Source organism: Sceloporus occidentalis, unplaced genomic scaffold, assembly GCF_023333645.1.
Source record: "Sceloporus occidentalis isolate IW3139 unplaced genomic scaffold, rSceOcc1.0.p SCAF_6, whole genome shotgun sequence".
Taxonomy (NCBI): Eukaryota; Metazoa; Chordata; class Lepidosauria; order Squamata; family Phrynosomatidae; genus Sceloporus; species Sceloporus occidentalis.
The window spans coordinates 118,162,940-118,183,571 of NW_028316986.1; the positions used below are offsets into that span (position 1 = coordinate 118,162,940).

Sequence of the window (20,632 nt, forward strand, 5' to 3'; positions counted from 1 at the left end):
TGTACAACAGTCTCCCTTTTGAAGAGAACAGAAAGGCTAAGACATAATGTGGAGAGACACAGAGAAAGCTGCTACTCTCCTGCTGTTTTGTCTATTTGTTCTAATGAGATAAGGCTCTTTCTCATTTTCTTCTCATCCAAATGTCATTATTTCTAATATTTTAATTTCCCACTCCCTTTGACAATATGGAGAAAGGACCTAACCCTAACCCTTACCTCTACATATCTCTGAAGCCAGTAAAGTTATGCGGAAGAGCAGAAAACACAGGTTGATTCAAAAAGAATGATGCAAAACCAATACAGTAAGAATAGATTTATTTTTGCACTATTCTTTTTTGAATCATCCTGTATAGAAATTAAAAAGGCTTAGATGAAAAGTCAGTTTGAAAAGTATAAATAGGAAGATGTTACTACCTGACAGCCCATTTACATTATCATCTGGAATGAAATCCATGCCAAGCTTCTTGCCATTCTCTATGTAGGCTTTCTCCAGGCTCTTATTAGGAAGCACATTGTAGTAGTCATTTGCACAACCTTTTAGTTCCACCTAGGAAGAAACATTTATATATTTTTTCAACAAAAGTATCCAATCAAGTATGAAACAAAGGGTTCACAGTTAGTTCTATGCATGTTTGTTCAGATATTACTCAATGGGGTCTGTCCCCAATTATATATGGGATTGGAACCTTTCAGAAGTATAACCTAATGAAAACAATATGGTTTACTTGAAGCAAATATACCCAGAATTGTATTCTTAGTAACATATTAAAGTTTCTCTGTATCTCATATGCTACAGATGTGAAGCATGAATGCTGCACTCCCCCTCCAATACTATCAAGCATCTTGTTTCTGCCTATCTCAATGTATAGATATTTTTAAAAATCAATATAAAATTGCAATGTGGGGAAATATTCATTTTGAAAAAAGGCCAAATGCAAAGAATCTGCCTCTTAACAGAGTAACTTTTTAATTGCAACCATTTGGAAATAAGCTCCTCGAAATCACAGGGGTTTAAATCAAAGTAGACATTTAAGATCAGTGTATTAATCATCTGTCTCCTTACCATTTTTCTGGAATAAAAAAAAACCCTCCAGAAATTTAACAAAGGAAGTCCTAAAAGCAAAACATCCACTGACAAGTCTAATGTTGAACCTTTATTGGATCAGAAGCATGTGAAATGAGACTGTCGTGTGGTCATGTTAAGTTAGCACTTTTGATAAATAGAAGTTTGACGAAGTTGAGGAAATTTTACAAACAGATTTTTCTGCCAATAATGTCACAAAAATATCAACTATGCAGGTAAAACAAAAATCTGCCGTGGTGAAAATGACCATTATATGAGAAAAATAAGACAAAGGAAAAGTTTATATTTAGATACTGTAATTCCCTAATCTCTTAGTAAACATTGAGTAGACTGATCAAGATGTAATCCACATTTTAAATTTCCTTGAGAAAGCTAACATTGGCCTGTTACAGACTGCCAAAATAAAGCTGCTTCGGGTCTCTTTGGAGGTGTGGTATTTCAATGATGCATGGGTCCTAAGAGTCCGGAGGTCGCGCCAAAGCCACACTTCATTCCTAAGCACTGGAGTGCAGCTTTGGTGCAGCTTCCGGATTCTTAGGGTGCATGCATCATTTAAACAGCATACCTCCAAAGAGACCGGAAGCAGCTTTATTTTGGCAGTCTGTAACAGGCCATTGTATCTTGAACAAAATCTTGATTAGCCTTTATGAACCTTACTTCGCATCCCGTGGCCAGAGCTGCAGCTTTAAAACAGTTCTCAGCTTTTTCTGTCAGGATAGAGAGCTCCCTTAATGAAGGGGCACGCAAATAAAATTCCAGTTCAGCATATGAAGGGATGATATTAGGCTTCACACCTCCATTCTTTATTATACCTATAAGACAGAAGAACCGTGTTACTGACTTTACTCTGATATTCTGGTTTTACTTAGGCTTCTCGCAAATAGAAACAGAAAAGTCAAACTAATGCATGCATTTCATCCAACTTTCTTCTGTTCTCCAGCCAATCAATGGACACAAAGTCTGAAGATATTCTTGCTTTCTTTAAAGAAAAAGAATTTTGTTTGGAAATTTGCTGCATCAAAAACCAAAAATGTAGAGTTAGACTGTATTCACATTATTTGTTAGTCATTTGCCACTCTTAAGGCTGAGAACATTTAGCTGGCACTGGAAGAAGGAGGATTAACTTAACAGTAAGCAGTAACACGGAAATGAAATAGGATTTACAGAGCAGAATTCAAAATATAAATTAATCTGTTTTACATTCTAGCTTATAAAAAAATTCACATTTAGGTTTAACAATAATTTAACATATGTTTATGTCAGTGTTAACCAGGTTACACATCTGATTCTAACACTATAGTTCCTAATTTTCAAAGAAGTAGCTGTGATAGTCTCTTGCAGCATAAAAAGGAAAGAAAGAAAAAAAGGAATGTGGCAGCATCTTTAAAACTAACTGTTTTTTGCTTTTTGCATGTGTGTTTGTGGTTATAAATCCACTTCTTTGGATGCAGTACAAAGTGATAATAAATGCTCACGTATAAAACATATTTATACAATTGTGGGAGTGAGATGGAATGCAATAGGATCCAGTATCACGTCCCTTCCCCCCAAATTATCAAAGGACTGCATAAGATGATCCAGGGTATCAAAATAGTGTATTTTGCTCATGCAGAAATAAATGCCAGTTCATCTTAAATGTGCTGCTACATTCTTTTCCTCTCCCACTCCTTTCTTCCTTTTTATATAGTCCCTAATAGCAATCTCCTGAGTTTTTCTTCAGCATAGTATACTAGGGGTGAGAAAAATATACCCTGCAGGCCACATGCAGCCTTTGCATATGGCAGCTTGTCATGTCCAAGGTGTTCTAGCATTCAAAAATATTGTTTTTTTGAGACAAGAATTGACTTAAATGCTCCAGTCACAGCCGGACTATTTGAGGCCCAGGAAAGGACTTTTTTTCAACAGCAAGAAACCCAGAAGTACTCTCCCAGGCCTAAAATGATCTGGGAGCCCCTGAGCACAACAAAATTGTCCCTGACACCCCCAAGGGATTCCAGAATTTTTTTAAAAAAATCAGGATAGTAGTAACCCAACCCACTCCATCCAACTGCAGGACAATACAGCTTCCTAATGCCTTCCAGATGTCATCTCTATAGTATAGTAATACAGTTCTATATAAGACAATGCTAAAGCAGTCATTATGTTTTTGTGGGTTTTTCAAGCTATGTGGCCATGTTCTAGGAGTTTATTCCTGACGTTTCACCAGCATCTCTGGCTGCCATGTTCAGAGAATGCTGGCATGGAAGAGAGTTGGGTTTATATATACCGTATTTTCCAGCGTATAAGACGACTGGGGTTATAAGACAACCCCCAACTTGTGTGCAGGCAGCACCCTGGCCTACTATAGGCCGAATTAAGGGGGTCTGGCACTCACATGCGCCTGGAAGGCGGGTGTCAGAAGTGGCAGTAGGGCCTCCCGCAGTCCGGCCCCAAAGAGCACTCAACACCGCAGAAGCCACTGGAGCAGAGCATCCTGGGTGGTGGCGGCGAAGCATAAGGAACCAGCTTTTTCCTCGGCCCGACCATTCCTCTTCTGCTGGACCGGCTCTGCAACTGCTTCTCCGCCACCTTTTCCAGCTTCCAGACCCCAAAACCAGCCTCCTCATTCCCGGTGTGAAAGGGAGCCCGGCTGCGGTGCCTGCTGGGATAGGAACCCACAAGGACCCCCCCCCCCCCCCGAGACAGAGAGGTGCCTATGCCATTCACCTCTCTCTGGAGGCTGGTGAACGCTTAACCCAATATAAAAAACGGGGCTAAAGGGTCGTCTTATACGCCGGTTCTGTTGTTGATGGCCAGGCCTCAGGGTGGGAGGATATGCACAGAGGATTAATGTCTGTTTAATTAGTGATCATTGTCTGCTGGGAAAGCCCCTGACCCTGGGTGGTTTCTCATTGCATTTGCTGAGTCCTTATTTTGCTATTTTTCGGGTTTGGTAGCCAAACGTCGTTCACTTTAAGGGTTTCTTCTTTCCTGTTGAAGTTGTCCAGGTGTTTGTGGATTTCAAAGGCTTCCCTGTGCATTCTGACAACAACTGTCAGGTCAGAATGCACAGGGAATCCACTGAAATCCACAAATGATAATATATAGATTATATTTCTCTTAAAACAAATCGGAGACTCTTGTTTGATTCACGGTAATGCAGAGCTGCTCTACAAATAATTTCTTTGAAGAATACCCTATTCATCTGAAGTCAGGTTGCGCTACTATAGCATTATTATACCTCAATTACAGTGTCCACACCTTATGCTAATGTATTAGGTAGCATATTATTTTCAGGTTTCTTTGATACATTTCAAACTGTTCTTTTCTTCAATTAGTGCTCTGATAACAGTTCTTCTGTGGGGTTAGTAAAGTAACCAGCCAAATCCCATGCCAACAGCCAGAATCTGCTACATTTTATGTGACAGAAATTTGTTGGAATTTCAAACACTATATTATCTAATATTTATAAAACATCTAAATTATAATGAGTGCTGTACATAAAATGTACAACTTCCCTGCCCTCAAACTAATATTGTACTATGGTATGTGAGACTGTACACTTGTATGTAGTAACAAAGGACTATTAGTTGGATACTTGGAAGACCCGACTGATCTGTGCATACAGAAACATGAGGATAAGTCATCAAGATCCCACCATAGGGTTTTCTTGGCAAGATTTATTCAGAGGGAACTTTGCTATTATCTCTCTCTAATGCTGAGTGTGACTTATCCAAGGTCACTCTGTGGGTGTGTGGGGATTTAAACCCTGGTCTCCCAGAGTCCTAATCCAACAGCCAAACCACTATACCACGCTACTCTGTTTTCTGGTATTGGCTGCATTGTCCAATTTAAACTTCTTCTCAAGAAAATACCACTGTCCACAAGAGGAACTGGATAAAAGGCCACTCACACTAACTTAAATTATCCAGAGTTATTTTAAAAGCAGAAAACTACTGGCACTACTGCTTGAGGTAGAATTGCTTTGATTGCTTGGAAAAGTTATCTGCATAGCTAAGAAAAGCCTTGCAACCTTTCATAGCTATAAAGAAAACTAAATGTTCACCAGATTAATACTACCGTATATACTCAACTATAAGTTGAGAAATTTATGCCGAAATATTGACTCTAAAATCTGGGGTCAAATTATACAAGGGTCAATACAGTTACCATGGCTTGAAATCGACTGGAGGACAGTTAACAACAACAACAACAAACCGTAATAATGTTCATAAAGCTCCTTTTAAAAGTAGCCCTGATGTCCCACTCTCCGTGCCTTGGCAGCGCTTGCTGAAAGAGCCGCGAGGCACCAGTGTGAGTGTGCTGCATGGAGTGATTCCCCTCTCAATCCTATCTCCAAACTTTTCTTTCTCCTCTTTGCATTTCCCCATTTTCCCTCCGTTTGCAAGCTGATCTCCAAACCTTGCCTCTTCTTTGCATTTCCCCATTTTCCCTTTGTTTGCAAACTCATCTCCAAACCTTCCCTCTTCTTTGCATTTCCCCATTTTCCCTCCGTTTGCAAACTCATCTCCAAACCTTGCCTCTTCTTTGCATTTCCCCATTTTCCCTCCATTTGCAAACTCATCCCCAAACCTTGCCTCTTCTTTGCATTTCCCCATTTTCCCTGCATTTGCAAACTCATCTCCAAACCTTGCCTCTTCTTTGCATTTCCCCATTTTCCCTCCATTTGCAAACTCATTTCCAAACCTTGCCGCTTCTTTGTATTTCAGACCGCTTGCAAGCTGATCTCCAAACCTTTGCTTCTCTTCCTCCTCCTCCTCGCGTTTCCTCTGAAAACCAAGCTTCTCTTTTACCCCCTCCACTTCCACTTTGAAGCCAACCTTAAAATCTGTCTCCTAAATTCTGCCTTCAACTTATCCACGGGGCATATCAAAATCCAAGATTTTGATCCTAAAACCTTCTCTCAACTTATACATGAGGTCGACTTGTACACGAGTATATACGGTATGAATAGTTATACTTATAAAAATAATAATGTAATATATTCATATAATGGCTGTTTACTAAATACTGTACAATACATTTTTGACTGACTTGACTGTATGCTAACCCAAGATCACATCCACATTATCCCCAGCTTTTTATGATTCAAATCCATGCTTTTTCAGCATTTTGTTAAACTACAGCCAAAGTGAGTAACACATGGCCCTCCAACTTCAAAATCTACACAAGTGTATCTTTCTATGTATGTGAGCTTCTGAAGGATTTCATAAATCTGATGAAATTGAAGTGTTGTTGTTAGCTGCCTTTGAGTTGACTTCAACTCATGGCAACCCTATGAATGAGACATTTCCATGACACCCTATTCTCAATCTCTCTGCTCAGATCTTGCAGAATCAGGCCTGTGAATTCCCTGATTGAGTCTACTGTGGACTTCCTCTCTTTCTCCTACCCTCTAATTTTCCTAGTATTATTGTCTTTCCTAATAAGTCATGCCTATGCATGATGTGGCCAAAGTATGACAGCCTCAGTTTAGTCATCTTGCCTTCCAGGGAGAGTTCAGGTTTGATCTGTTCTAGGACCCACTTTTTTGTCTTTTGGGCCATCCACAGTATCCTCAGCACTCTTCTCCAGCACCACATCTCAAATTAGTTTTCTTCCTATCCAGCTCTCATATCCCTATATGGTAATGGTGAACACAATAAACTAATTGCTTAAATAGCACATCACCACTAAATGTGTTGGTTGCTTCAACTGCACAGCATGTAAATTATGAATTTCCATACTAACAGTTATCTTTACACAAGCTCTTTTGAACTTTCAAACACTAACTATGGGATATGAAAAACACAAGCCGGACAATGAACATCCTAATTTGAACCTAGACCACCCCACACACATGCCATCAGATAAGAAGCACAAACTGGAAACCTCAATGTAGCAGTGGAAATGTGAGGTTTCTCCCTGTTATTATAAATACACAATTGTAGGTGTTTGCTGTACTAGCACATAACCAACTCAATACTAGCCACTATCAGTGATGGCGAACCTATGGCACGTGTGCCAGAGGTAGCACTCAGAGCCCTCTCTGTGAGCACATGTGCCGTCGCCTCAGCACAGTTTGCCAGAGTTTGTTACTAGAAAGCCAAAGGGAAATGGCACTTTGCAATAAATAAGTGGGTTCTGGGTTGCAGTTTGGGCACTCGGCCTCTAAAAGGTTCACCATCACTGATCTATATGAACACTCAACAACTTAAGTTAGGCATCTGTTAGTTTATTGCGTGAACAACTGTAGGGTTTTAAGTGAACAATTCCCAAAGCTGTGTAGCTTTTAAACACTTTCTACTTAAGGAACAAACTGCAGGTTTGTCACAAAAATAAGTACAGCCCCTTGCATTTGATCATTAACATGCCAGATATAACATATTTTCTCAAACAGTGCTGAAGTATTACTTGCTGGACATAAGATTTAATGAACATCTCACCATGAACTCTCCATGTTGGTTTCATTTGCTGTCTTAAAACTGACAGATTGTTGTATGCAAGAACAGCAGCATCTAATGCATTTACTCCTTCCCAAGGGTAAGCAGCAGCATGAGAAGCTTTTCCAAAGTATTTCACAGTCACACTAGGAAATAAAAGCCATCACTTGTTTTTAAACACTTTTGTGAAGTAACAAATACCCCTTTGGATTCATTCAGTGAACTTAACTTTTATGGGATAAGTGTTCATACCAGTGTATTACTTCAAGACTCTATAAAGGTACATTACTGAAAATAACAGATCAAGAAAACAAATTTTGAGACTAGAAGGTAACCGATGTAGGACTTCTATACCCAAAGTCAGTGGACTAGGAAAATTACGTACAAGAAAAAAGTTAAGCTCTGTGGAAATAAAAGAATATTAGTACATTAAAAATACTTTGTTTGATGCACATAAACTAACAAAACAGGAATTTTTGAAAGGGGCAAATCAGAATACGTAAAACTGCAATTACGTTGTTTTAGATGTCCTGACAATTTCTCCATTTCCTCCTTCCACCATAACTAGCACAAATAGGTTGCCTACACAGGATTCAAAATTCTTATTAGATTCAGTTGAAGACATCACACACACACACAAACAGTATTTGCATGTGCAAACTAACGTTCTAACTGAAAAAGGGAAAAACGTTAACAGAGAAGGCCTGTGTATGCAGCAAAACCTAGGCAGAATAACTGATATCAACACCTGCAGAAAACAGGAGACACCTTTTTTAGATAAAAGGTAGATAATGCTTTCTAACCTTTTGCCATGCAGAGATCAAAAGAAAATCAGTGTAAAAGCTGAATCTAAAAAATTCAAGTTCAACATTGTTCAGCTTCTACAATGATGAAATACAATTCCAGTACTATTAACTACTCTAGCCCAGAAATCACCTGGGTTTAAAAGATTATTATCTCCTTACCTCTCTCTTAATCATATCCTTGTCAAAATCATTATTCAAAGCCAACTTTAATGAACTGCAACTACTCTGTTCCTACATAGTTAGCACTTATATCTTACAGTGGTTTTTTTCTGGCCTTGGAAAATTTGTCTTATAATTAAGTAATCTTTCTAGTTTTGATTTGACATTAATTAGAATCATACTTTAGAAACAGGTGTGCAGGACCCAATGGAGCTCTGAATTTTATAAGGAATTGTGAGGAAAGACTCTGACTTGAGCCTTTTCTATTTCCATTCATTTAAGATCTGAAATTATGATTCACCTGCTGTAAGTCAACAGACAACTTGAAAACACAAACAAATTGCTAGATTTGCTGTTGGCTGCTTTTATACTTTTGAGCTTGCATGTGTGAAAGAGATAAGATCTAAAGATTGAGGCTCTGGCCAGATGATCTCGTGCTTTCATCTTAAACACAGAGATTAGAAGATAGAAGGATTGCCAAGGAAACTCCCTGCTAACCAAAGGGGAATAGCACCTTTGCCCTGGTGAACAAGAGTGTGGAAACTTGTATTTCACACACCAGTGTGATGTGATATAATGTAATGACGGTGGTGGTGATGATGATGATAGCAGTAGCTTTCAGATCTTTTAGAAATAACAAGCAGATTTCAGTTTATACTAATAGTAAAAAAAATTGCTCTCCAGAAAGAACAACCCTATGACACCTTGAACAAATTCATATATAGTCAGCCCTCCATATCCATGGATTCTTTATCCATGGATTCAACCATCCACATCTTGAAAATATTCCAAAAAATATAAATTCCCAAAAGCAAACCTTGAATTTGCTATTTTTATCTAAGGGACACCATTTTACTACCCCATTGTATTTAATGGGATTTGACCATTCACAGATTTTGGTATCCATGGAAGGTGATGGAACCAAGCCCCAACATAGTATCAAGGGCCACTGTACTAATTCTGGTGGTCCAAATCAAGAGCAGTTTCACAACTATTTCCAAATATGCAAGTCAGCCTCAAAAGTTTAAAATGGACTTATGAAACCATTGACCTTTGAGCTTATAGGACCTCCTACAATTCAATTCAATGAAGCCATAAAAGCTAGAAATCAAAGAATGAAAGCAGGCATTTTCAAAATTAGCACACAAATCCATCTGGAATTCAGAAAGCTATCCCAGAAGCTACAAAAACCATACAGTACATTTGTTAGCAGTCTCCAAAGCATAAATTAAAAACTAGAAACATATACATTACTGAATGATGTCATAGTTCTGTTCTTTTCTGGCCACATACAAGTTTAGGTATCACTGCACAACATGCACTAAAACGCAGCAAATCTGCTGATACATTTGGAGAGTTACAAATCTATTTAGGATGTAGTACAAGGCATAAGGGAGATTATAATTAAAAAGTCCACAGCAAACAAAACCACACAGGTAGACATTTCAAAGGTGTTTTCTTAAAGAAAATTAAACCAAAGGAAACTTTACAAAGGAGTAAAATATGGTTTTGCAGAAAGCAAAACTGCTGCCAGGTGTGGGCATGCTGCATATCGGTATCTTCCAGTTAACATGACCCAAAATAACCTTAACAACTTGGTGAAGTCTGTAAGGGTATACCCAAGAAAAACAACTTAACAGCCCTGCCTCTTAAGGCCATACCAGACTAAAGAGTTCAATAGCACGAACAGCAATGAAAAAAGATACCATATCCCAAAATAAAATAAACAAAACAAGCCTCCCATGTTTGTTCTTACTGAATCACACAAGCAAGTACTCTTTTCCCTAAGCTCAGGATACCAATTCTCATCAATCAATCAACCAACCAACCAACCTATCTAACTATGCACTGTCTATACTATCATTTTGTCCCAAGCAGGTGGACATTTTGTTTCTTACATCATGTCATTTATCTCATGCTGTGGGATTAGACAGCGCTACCTAATACAGCACTACCAACTTGATACTCTATGGCGCGTTACAGAGCGCCAAAAAGTGGTGCTCTGCCTACGCCGTCATTAGCTGCACCAAAAAGCCCCAGCGGCTAAACTGCGAGGCTTCCCGGCGCAGCTAAAAAGAAGCGCCAAAATGGCGCTTCTCTGTGCGTCGCGGCTATGACGCCGCAAGGCGCCAATGGTGCACTTGCGGCGTCATATCTGCTGTGCAACGTGCAGACACAATGCGTCCGCTACATAAAGATGGCAGCCCCCATGTAGAATGGGTGCCGCCATTTTGTACAGACTCGGCCCGTACTAGGGTTGGGGAGTCCGGAAGTGACGCCCCTTTCTAACCCTAGTACGGACTGAGTCCGTACTATTATGCCCGTCTGTAACGGGCCTACATGTTTAGCCACTGAAATAAAGTGGTACTGGCAAGATCTGGTTTCTGAGTTTGCTTCTTTTTCTTTTCTTTTCTCTTCCCATTCCTTTTCTTTTTAAACTATGTCTCACAGATGGTAAGGCTATGGACACAAATTGTCTTGTTTGCTGCTATTGGTCTGATGTAAACTGTTTTGGGAAGCTTTCAACTAAAGAGGCTAGGATGGGGAACTTGTGGTGCTCCAGATGTTGTTGGACTGCAGCTCCCACAATCCCTCACTAGGGCAGGACTGAAGGATTCATGTTTGCCACCTGTATTCTAGATAATGGTAACAGGGCCCAAGAACTATGTTATGTAGTCTGTCAGTTAAGATGATGGTCCCACTGTACACAAACTTTGTTTTGTGAACAAATTTTAAAAAATAATGTGTATAAAATTACCTTCAGGCTATGTGTATAAAGTGTATATAGAACATAAAGGAATTTCATGTTTAGGCTTGGGTCCCATCTCCAAGGTATGTCATTACATACATGCAAACATTGCAAAATCTGAAAAACTCTGAAATCCAAAACATTTTTGGTCCTAAGCACTTCAGATAAATGATACTCAACCTGTATGATTTAACAGCAATTTCACATATCTGATCCCACTTTTAATTCCATATCTTTTTATTTAAAAAAAACTTATTTTTATTGGCTGCTGCATTAAAAAAACCTATTAGTTGCTTGGGGATAGATGTAAAAGACAGGCTATACATTCCTTAAATAAATCCATTTACTAATACATTTTGTAATATGTTAATAAATTCAGGCACATGGAAGCCAAGAATACAAAGCATGCCTAAAGATAAAAATATTAAAAATATTAATTTTGTAATTAGTCTCATTTTTTAATCAACACTGAACTGATTAACTGCACATAACAGTAAGTCAACATTACTGGCTTACTTTGGCTGCCAGTAAGTTAGCAGCATACACAAAGCCTGTCTGCTTCTAATTTATTGCTAATTTAAATGGTTTGCTCCTCCTCTCAAATAAGCAGATAAAACGAGAAATGGGTAACTTATCATGGTTCTTCTCAAGCAAACCAGGATAGCAGATCAGTCACAAGCCATATACAACAGACTTATGAATCATGGTTTAAGAGTAACAATCCAGAATCCTGAGTTTGTATGTTAAGAAAAACTATTGATTACTGGTTTGTTTTAGTTGCTCCTATGAAACGGGAGTAATCAGCATGCATGTACAGCATAGAGACCACTCACTGTAAACTAGAATAATGCTAGATTATCATTAAGTGTGAATGTAGTCACTGTAATAAGCTTCTTCAAAAATAATAACATCCCTGATGCTAAGAGGAATAATTTCTTTCTCCAAAAATGCAAGAGGAAGCATTCAGTGCCTTCTAAAGTAGTCAACAAGAAGTTCACTTCAAAAATGGGGAAGTCATACATGATGGGGAAAGACACATATAAGCTAGTGGGCACTAGGTGGTGAAAAGAAACAGGTTATCATAAAAGGCCATGCATATTAAAATATCCTATTTCCAGTCTTACTAAGTAAAAACAATTTGGAGCAATATACAACAATATTTATGAAGAATAAACTGGCATGTAGACACAGTAAAAAAGAATACTGGATTGGAAATGTATATCATTCAGCATGACAAATCCTGTATCCTAGCTTTGTTTACATTTCAGAAGTTTCACCAAATAATATCTGAGGTAAGAAATGTATACTACATTCAGGCTGGAAAAATTCCAAATCTTACATGAGTATCAAATCTATGTTTTTGTGATGTGCCAGTTTTACAGAAACATCATTTAAATACAGACACTGCTAAATATGACTATAAAGCCAAAGTTAATACTCAACTATGCAGCCCTGAGTCACATCAGAGTTCAGTTTTATATTCCAGGTAAACACCAGATCTAATTTCTGGAGTTTCCAAATGAGAACATCAGAAATTAGTTGAAACAAACTCATTTAAGGATCATGTGAAGCAGGACTGTATATCAAGTGCTTCTAATATAACAATTGCAGAAAAACTCGCTATACAAGTAATGGCAAGCCTAGTGCCAATAAGGGTATAACTATATTTAATATCATAGAAAGTAGTTGACACCTGATAAAGATAAAAGGTAAAGGTTTCCCCTTTGACATGATTGTCAAGTCGTGTCCGACTGCAGGGGGTGGTGCTCCGTCACTAAGCTGAGGGAGCCAGTGTTGTCAAAGACTCCATTGTCATGTGTCCAACATAACTGAACAGAACTCTTACCTTCCCACCAAAGTGGTACCTATTTATCTACTTGCACTTTTACATGCTTTCAAACTGCTAGGTTGGCAGAAGCTAGGACAAATGGCAGAAGCTAGGACAAATAACAGGAGCTCACTCTGTCACACAACACTTGGGTCTAGAACTGCCGACCTGTTGATCTTCCGGTCGTCAGAGTCAGTGTCTTAACTGCTGAGCCAATATGTCCCTTTACACTTGATGCACTGATAAATTTAGATAGGTAAAATGAAAACTGGAAAAGGGGGTAGAGATTAATTTGTTAAGCTGCAGCATCCACTTTGCTAATAAAAGCTGGCAGTTTCATAAAGCTATTCAACATCAGGCAGAAAATCTTGGTGTGTGTGTGTGTGTGGGGGGGTATTCCCAAATTTTAAAAGCTTTACAACTACCTGACTATTTGTGTAGCCAAGTTTAAAAAGATTACCAAAGTTGGGAAGGTATCTTGAATAAAAAGATATTCAGAGTTCAAGTAGACATTAGCAACACCCCTCTCAAGTTCATGTCTACTTTATCTAGAAAATACATATTAATATAAATACAAAAAAATAGGCTTAGCATCTGCAGAACCCTGCATGAAATCCAGCCAGTTACACCATCTGCCCTGAAACCCAAATCTGAGGATGAAAGAGGTAACAAAAATGATATTTGTAGAATTAAAACATTCTGACAGGTCACATTACAGGATCAGATACGGATCAGGTGCCAGATTACTGGGGAACTTCGGAGACACCCAAAGCTTCCTTACTCTTCCTCAGTCAGTCCAGTCCATAGCATGGAAAAACGCTTACTTATTAACTTGCTAAATTCATTATTCACCGAACATAGTTCAACTCCTCAGATTTATTGATTAAGATTTGAATTAATGCTACACTTTAATGAAAGAATTAATTTAGATCGTTAAAATTCTTTAGGAATAAGATGTTTCTTTTTCTGCCAGATTCAGGGGCTCAACAGACGGTCCCTACGAGACAGCTCTGTGCCACCCCTTTCCTCACCAGACTGAGGCCATGGCAACTGCACAGTGCGGACCCAAGCTGGCCTTTCTGTGGTGCAAAAAACGGATTCATTTCACACCACAGAAATGGTACTCTAACCGCAACAGCTTTTGGGCACTCCTCTGCCTCAGAACATTTAAAAGTTGTGCCAATGGAGTGCTGTGACGCCCCATGCCGTGCGGTTGGGTGCACAGTGTGTCACTGATGTGGGGAAAGCCAGCGTGCCTACACCATGCCCCCACACTGGCGTATAATGCCAGTCTGTAGACACATCTCAGAGACACAGAAAAACCGCAGAGGAGGACTGGGACTGAAGAAAATGCATCATGTGGCTCTGTGCTAGCTTCCTTGTTATGCTGCAAAGGCTAATCTGCTTGCTGCTTCCTGGTATTCTTATGAAGGAGGGAGACAGTCCAAATAGTTGCCCAAAGACAGAAGAAATGTGAAGCAATAAAAATAAGCAAGGGGGAAAATCTATGAAGCAAATGGAAAAGAAGAGAAATAATGAGTTCTGGAATGCAATACAAAGAACCCTTTATTCTTTTAATGGGTTTATTAGTGTTCACACAGTGCTGGGCACCTGGATAACTAAGAAAAAAATTTCCTTACCTCATCCCTGTTTTCTCCACTTCCTCTCCTCATCCCTCTCAATCTGTTTTTTATTCACATATTTTGTGAAGTTTGGTAAGGTTGGAACTTGAAGGCAAGATACACCTAGCTAAATCCTATGACCTCCCCTCCCCTACCTAGAATAGTAGAAGAGTGGTCATGTTAGGGACCACAGCTTTTAAACAGGATATTCCACAGGTTGCATTTGGGATTAACAGATTTTGCATGAAAAAATATGTTCTATACCACTGATCTTTGAAGAAAACACCCCTTGATTGGGTGTAGAGAGGCAGCGAGGATGTACTGATTCAGTTCTGCACATTTCTGATTAAAAATTATCCAGCTTGATTCATTGACTGATATTTAGAGTCAGTCATTTAGGTTTACAATTACCATGGATTAGTATCATCTATCTGAAATACATATATAATTCATTATAAATTTTTACATTACTCTATAACAAACAAGATGTCTGAAGAAAGAGTAAAGCATACAAGTAGTTAAAGGTGGAAAGAAAAGAGGAGACAAACAGATCAATAATCAGACTTAACTCAATAAATTGTTAGGACAGCTTTTCTCAACCTTTAATGTTTGTAAAAAATTTCCAAACCAAAACATGACCCTAAATGGCCCTTCTACGAGCCCAGAAAGCCCCCAAAACATGTTGAGAATGCCCTCATATCCTAGAAGGCATTTGTGGCCAACAAAACATATTTATTTATTGCAGGAGCAGGTGCACTGGGGGAGCACACCTTCCACAATTGCCCACCCCTATTCTAAAGTAACAAATTAATTGGTATTAATTCAACTAATTAAACAATTTCAAATATTATTGCTAGTGGCAATAAATTAAGCTAACAAATTTCTAATGATGACTTCAAAAAACTAATTTTTCAGACTTCAAGGCTCTGGTTCAGTCTTTGGTAGTGCACCCCCAAGAAACCAAGGGTGAAGAAATAGGCAGAGGTAGAGGGCTGTGGATGTGCTCCCTTTCAGATGGGAATGTGCTCTCATGGTAGAAAAGACTGGACGCTGTGATAGCTGCTGCCTCTATACTGGAAGGACTAAACATAGTCTCCATGCTGACATCCAGAAACAGACAGTCAGAAAGCATTCATAACTGTTCAAGTAGGCAGGAGTTTACATTTTTTGTTTTCTTGCTCACTCACTTGGGAATTCCTTGTTTAAGGCCAATCTCCTTTCCTGTGCTGCTCAGAGACAGAAGGACAAACAGAAGAGTGGCTACCTACCGCGAAACAGAGATGGAGAACATACAGTCCCTCGTTGACTCTAACTCCCACAATCTCCTCTCTCTCTCAAGAAGTGGCTATTCCTGCTTCTGATCATTAATATACCACTTTCTATTACGACCATGACTGGAGATAGTAGTGCCTATTCTCTACCACCACTCCCACTTTCCTGTTCTTATGGGGAAATGTTCACCAACATATAGCTTAGGTCTAGACTATTTCAGAGACTGTTATCTCCCCATACAAACCTGGCTAGAGCCCTAAGATCCTCAGGAGAAGGCTTGCTCTTGGTCCCGCCATCATCGCAGGCTTGCCTGCTGAGAACACGAGAAAGGGCCTTCTCAGTGGCTGTTCTTACCCTCTGGAAGTGCCTTCTACAGGAAGCTAGGCTGACCCCCTCCCTGCTTGCCTTTTGTCACCATGCAAAAATAGTTTTATTCAGGCAAGCTTTTAATATATAATGAGATGGCTTTTATATGGAGTGTTTGTTATATGGGGTGAATACTGTAGTTATTAATATATATAATGTCATATTGTTTTTATTTGATGTTTTGTTTTCATAGTACTATGTTTTTTAAAATGTTTTCATTTGCAAGAAGCCTTGTGTCCCTTTCTGGGTGAAAGCTGATGCCATCTGAGGGGAAGGCACAGTAGCTTCGCAAAGGAAAATTGCTCTCACTATGCCCAATACCCAGCAGGGAAGAGAGGAATCTGTCCTTCACTACGTCAAAGGAGCCTAAGCCTAAACCTTGTTGCACCTCATCAACAGTTGGTTAGCAGTTAGCACTAATATGTCTGGGACAGTGGGGGTCTCAACAGCAGCACTATGGTGCCAAACCCAGTTACGAGAAGCCTTGGCCTTGTCAGTGAGGACCTCCAGGGAAACTGACAGCTGGCCAGGACAGAAAATCTCTGCCATAAGCATCATGTGGATTGGTGGGATGACATCAGAATTACCAAAATAGAAGGGAATTCCAAGCAGGACAGCCCCCCATTCAAAAAACAAAAACAAAATGTAGCTGCTAAAGAGAATCCAAACAAACAGAAGGCACTCAAAGGAAAAGCAGACATCACCTCTCGTTGCAGTTTACTCACTCATGTTCTGCTACATCTGGCAAATAAGCTGCATCTTCTTGGGAGGGATGAGCCATGAATACCACATCTAGCCCATCAAACGCCCCGGCTTTAATTAAATCTATCTTGCCGCCTCCATCTTCTTCAGCAGGAGTGCCCAAGACTATGATCTGAAAGGGGAAGGGTCACAAGCGGTCAGGGGCGTCATAAATGAGAGGAGGGATAAAAAGTGTCTATGTGTGGGAAACCGTGATATGAAAAGCCCTTTATGAGGTAGTAGAGAATAGCCCCCCAAAAGCCACCCCTTTATAATTAAAGGATTTATGTACTCCAGAGGCACCCATGATGGTTGAACCAAATGAGAATCACCTGAGAGAGGGGATGGCTGGAGGTGGGAAGGGACCCTCAGGAAAAACAAGGGTTTAAAAATCACTTCCTCCTCAGTTTGAATATCTGGCTTGCCTGCAGCGGAGAAGCTTTTCACTCTACAAAAAATGGACCTCAGTAAAAACTTCTTGAAAAATGCTCTCACACCAGGTGACCATTTCCTCAAGGATCAGCATGGTGCAGTCTTTTGAGCCTTGCTCTATGACTCTGAAGAGTAGAGTTTAAACCCAGGCTGAACCATATGAACCCACTGGATGACCTTGGGCAAGTCACACTTTCTCAGCTTCAGAGGATGATAAAGGAAACCTGCTAATGAACAAATCTTGCCAAGAAAACCCTGTGACAGGACTTGAAGGCAAACAGCAACAAGTTTCCCCAGCTTACCATCTCCCGTGCCCTGGGCAATAATAAGTGAGAATATCAGCTTGCCCCGCAGGGTCGGGACCATGACTATGATGGGATGTACAGCCAGGGTGAGTCAATGTCCTCTTTTCCCAGGACCTGTCCTCTATTTCATCCTTCTGCCCAGGAAGAATTCCTATAGGTCCTACATTTTAAACATGACTAAGCAGCACAGGTTTACATTTCCATGAGTGCTTCTAGGCTTTTAATTTTGGCAACATCCTCCAATTTTCTTGTATACCCTCCATCTTTGTGGTGCTTTGTCCTCCTTTGTGGTGAGGACCTCTGGTCACCCTGGATGGATTTGACAGATGGGTTTCTGAACAAGTCTCCTTTTTTTTGGGGGGGGGGGGGGAAGAGGGATATTGTGCTAACCTGCCACTGGGATTCAGAAAAAATGGTTGTGATGGGGGAGTGGGCAAGATTTGCACTGAAGTGAGGGCACATCTGGTCAATCTGGGGGCAGCCTTCAAGGTGGCTGGGCAGGGAGGGACCTCAAAGGGAGAAGGGGGGGTTGCTTCCTACTGGCCTGGAATGGCTGAGACCCCTCCCAACACAGACACACTCCCCCCCCCTTATTCCAGGCCCTGTCCTCCATCTCCACCAGAAGGAATTCTAAAACATCCTCCATTCTGAGCAGGACTAAGGAGCATAGGTTTATGTGTTTTTAGCTCTGATTTGCTCATGCCCCCCCCCCATTCTTTCTCCCTTGAACGCACTCCATTCTGAGCCTGACTAAGGAGCATGGATTTAGGTTCCTATGAGTGGTTCACAGCTTCCGTCCTCCCTTTTTCTTCTCCTCCAGTGCCCTCCTTCCACTTTGCTTTGCCTCCTCCTCCTCCTCCGTGGTGAGGAGGCCTAAAGTGTCCCTGGGGAGGCATCCTCCAGGGCTCTTCTAAGGGAAGGGGAGAGAAGGGACCCCGGGGGCGGTCTCCTTTGTGTCCTGGAGAGGCAGAGCCATCCAGCCCAACCTCATTCTGCCATGCAGGAACTCTCAATCAAAGCATCCTCAATAGGACATCCTGTCAAGTATTTAACCAGGGCTATCATCATGATATCACCTCTTCGCCCTCTCTTCTCCAGGCTGAACACCCCCAGCTCCCTAAGTATTTAGCTATTCCCCTGATGCAAGCGACAGAGCCCCCGTCCCCGGGCTCACCTTGACGGCGGGGGCGGGGTGCCCCCCTTGTGGCTGGGGCTGGGTCCCCTGGAGGGCGGCCCTGACTCCCAGGGCGGCGGCGGCGCCCACTTCGGCGATGAGGTTGTGTCCGCAGGCGTGGCCCAGGCCGGGCAGGGCGTCGTACTCGCAGAGGAAGCCCACGCGGAGCACCGGCCCCGGGGAGGAGGAGGACGAGGAGGCGGCCTCGGGGGAGGCAGCAGCAGCAGCAGCATCCTCCTTCTCCTCCTCGCCGCCGCCGCCTCCTGCTCCTCCGGGGCCCCACTGCCACTCCGCCCGGAAGGCCGTCTCCAGCTTGTAGCTCCGCTGCACCCGCCACCCGCCGCAGCCCGAGAAGAAGCCGGCCAGCGCCTCGTGGGCCCGACGCTCCTGGTAGGCCAGCTCCGGCGCCCCCCAGATCTCCCGGCTCAGCCCCCACAGCCGCCCCGAACACGCCTCGATCCCGCACGAGGCCCGGCGCTTCAGCTCCTCCAGCAGCACCGGCGCCACCGCGGGAGCCGTCTCCGCCGCCTCGTTCGGCCTCATGGCAGCTATCGCGCCCTCGACGACGAGGACAGCAGACGGAGAGCCCCTGCTTCTCTCGCCGACGCCGGCAAAGGTCTGAAACCCGCGCCGTCCGGAAGCCTTATATAGCCTCGGTTAGCGGCCCCGACCGGAAATCCCTTTCCCCTCCCCCGGTGCATGATGGGAGGAGTAGTTTTTTGTTTGCTTGTTTGTGTGGGGATGTGACTCCCTTATTTTCTGAAACGCTTGGGATCCAAAGGGGGATCTGAAATACAGTACTTACATTGGTTTAGAATAGATTACTTTTTTTAACATTGTGTATTTTAAATGTTGTTATGTTTTAAAATGTTTTACTGTTTTAAATGGGTTATTTTGTTTTCTCTGGATTTTGTTTGTTTATTTTATTTACTTATTGGGGGGAGCAGCCTGAGTGAAATTATGAATGTTTTGGTGGCGCAGTGGTTAAAAATGCCTGTACTGCAGCCATTCACTCAAAACCACAAGGTTGCGAGTTCAAGACCAGCAAAAGGGTCCAAGCTCGACTCAGGCTTGCATCCTTCCGAGGAGGAAGCTAAAATGAGTACCCAGACTGTTGGCAGCAAATTAGCTTACTTACTAATTAGCTTACTTGCTGTTCACCCGCTATGATCTTTGGAATAGCGGTATATAAATAAAACTATTATTATTATTATTACATTTCACATTTTTAAAATTTTATTTTTTTTATTGAAGTTTATTAAATACAACAGATTTTTTTTTAAAAAAAACCAAAGCATGTTTTGTGAAACACACACAAAAAAAGAACAATTGTTGCATTTCGTTCTGTTATTTCAGTTTTGGGTTATTTCTAAAAAATATATTTTTATTGATTAAAAAAAGCCATATAAAATAGGCCACATGACAACGTATTTCTTCGATGAAACATTAAACACACTTAACTGCTAATGGCATACATGTACCAACATTTAACACTAAAGGTTACAGATCCTCCTTCCAAATCACTGAGTTCTGATTTATATAATACAATACTTCCCTCCCCCTCAATTAGTGACCATCATGACATCAATTTCCTTTTACAGTAAATACAATAATTTCAAGAAGATAAGGGGAAACAACAAAACTCTTTTTGCCAAGAGACTTTTGGCATTGTG

The 20,632-nt window shown here is 41.1% G+C and overlaps 1 protein-coding gene across 4 annotated transcripts in view; it reads right to left on the reverse strand.

The window, feature by feature from the left end:
- The window catches only part of PM20D2 (peptidase M20 domain containing 2), a 28,212-nt gene extending 8,649 nt beyond the window's left edge, over nucleotides 1–19,563 (reverse strand). For all 4 annotated transcript variants that reach the window (XM_089530755.1, XM_089530756.1, XM_089530754.1 and 1 more), the window contains exons 1-5: nucleotides 18,960–19,563; nucleotides 17,033–17,181; nucleotides 7,509–7,651; nucleotides 1,741–1,895; nucleotides 414–546 (exon numbers count right to left, since the gene is read on the reverse strand). In XM_089530755.1, the coding sequence (XP_089386881.1) occupies nucleotides 414–546; nucleotides 1,741–1,895; nucleotides 7,509–7,651; nucleotides 17,033–17,181; nucleotides 18,960–19,502 (1,123 nt within the window). In that variant the 5' untranslated portion in view covers nucleotides 19,503–19,563. The remainder of the gene's footprint in view (nucleotides 1–413; nucleotides 547–1,740; nucleotides 1,896–7,508; nucleotides 7,652–17,032; nucleotides 17,182–18,959) is intronic.
- Nucleotides 19,564–20,632: the final 1,069 nt, after the last annotated feature.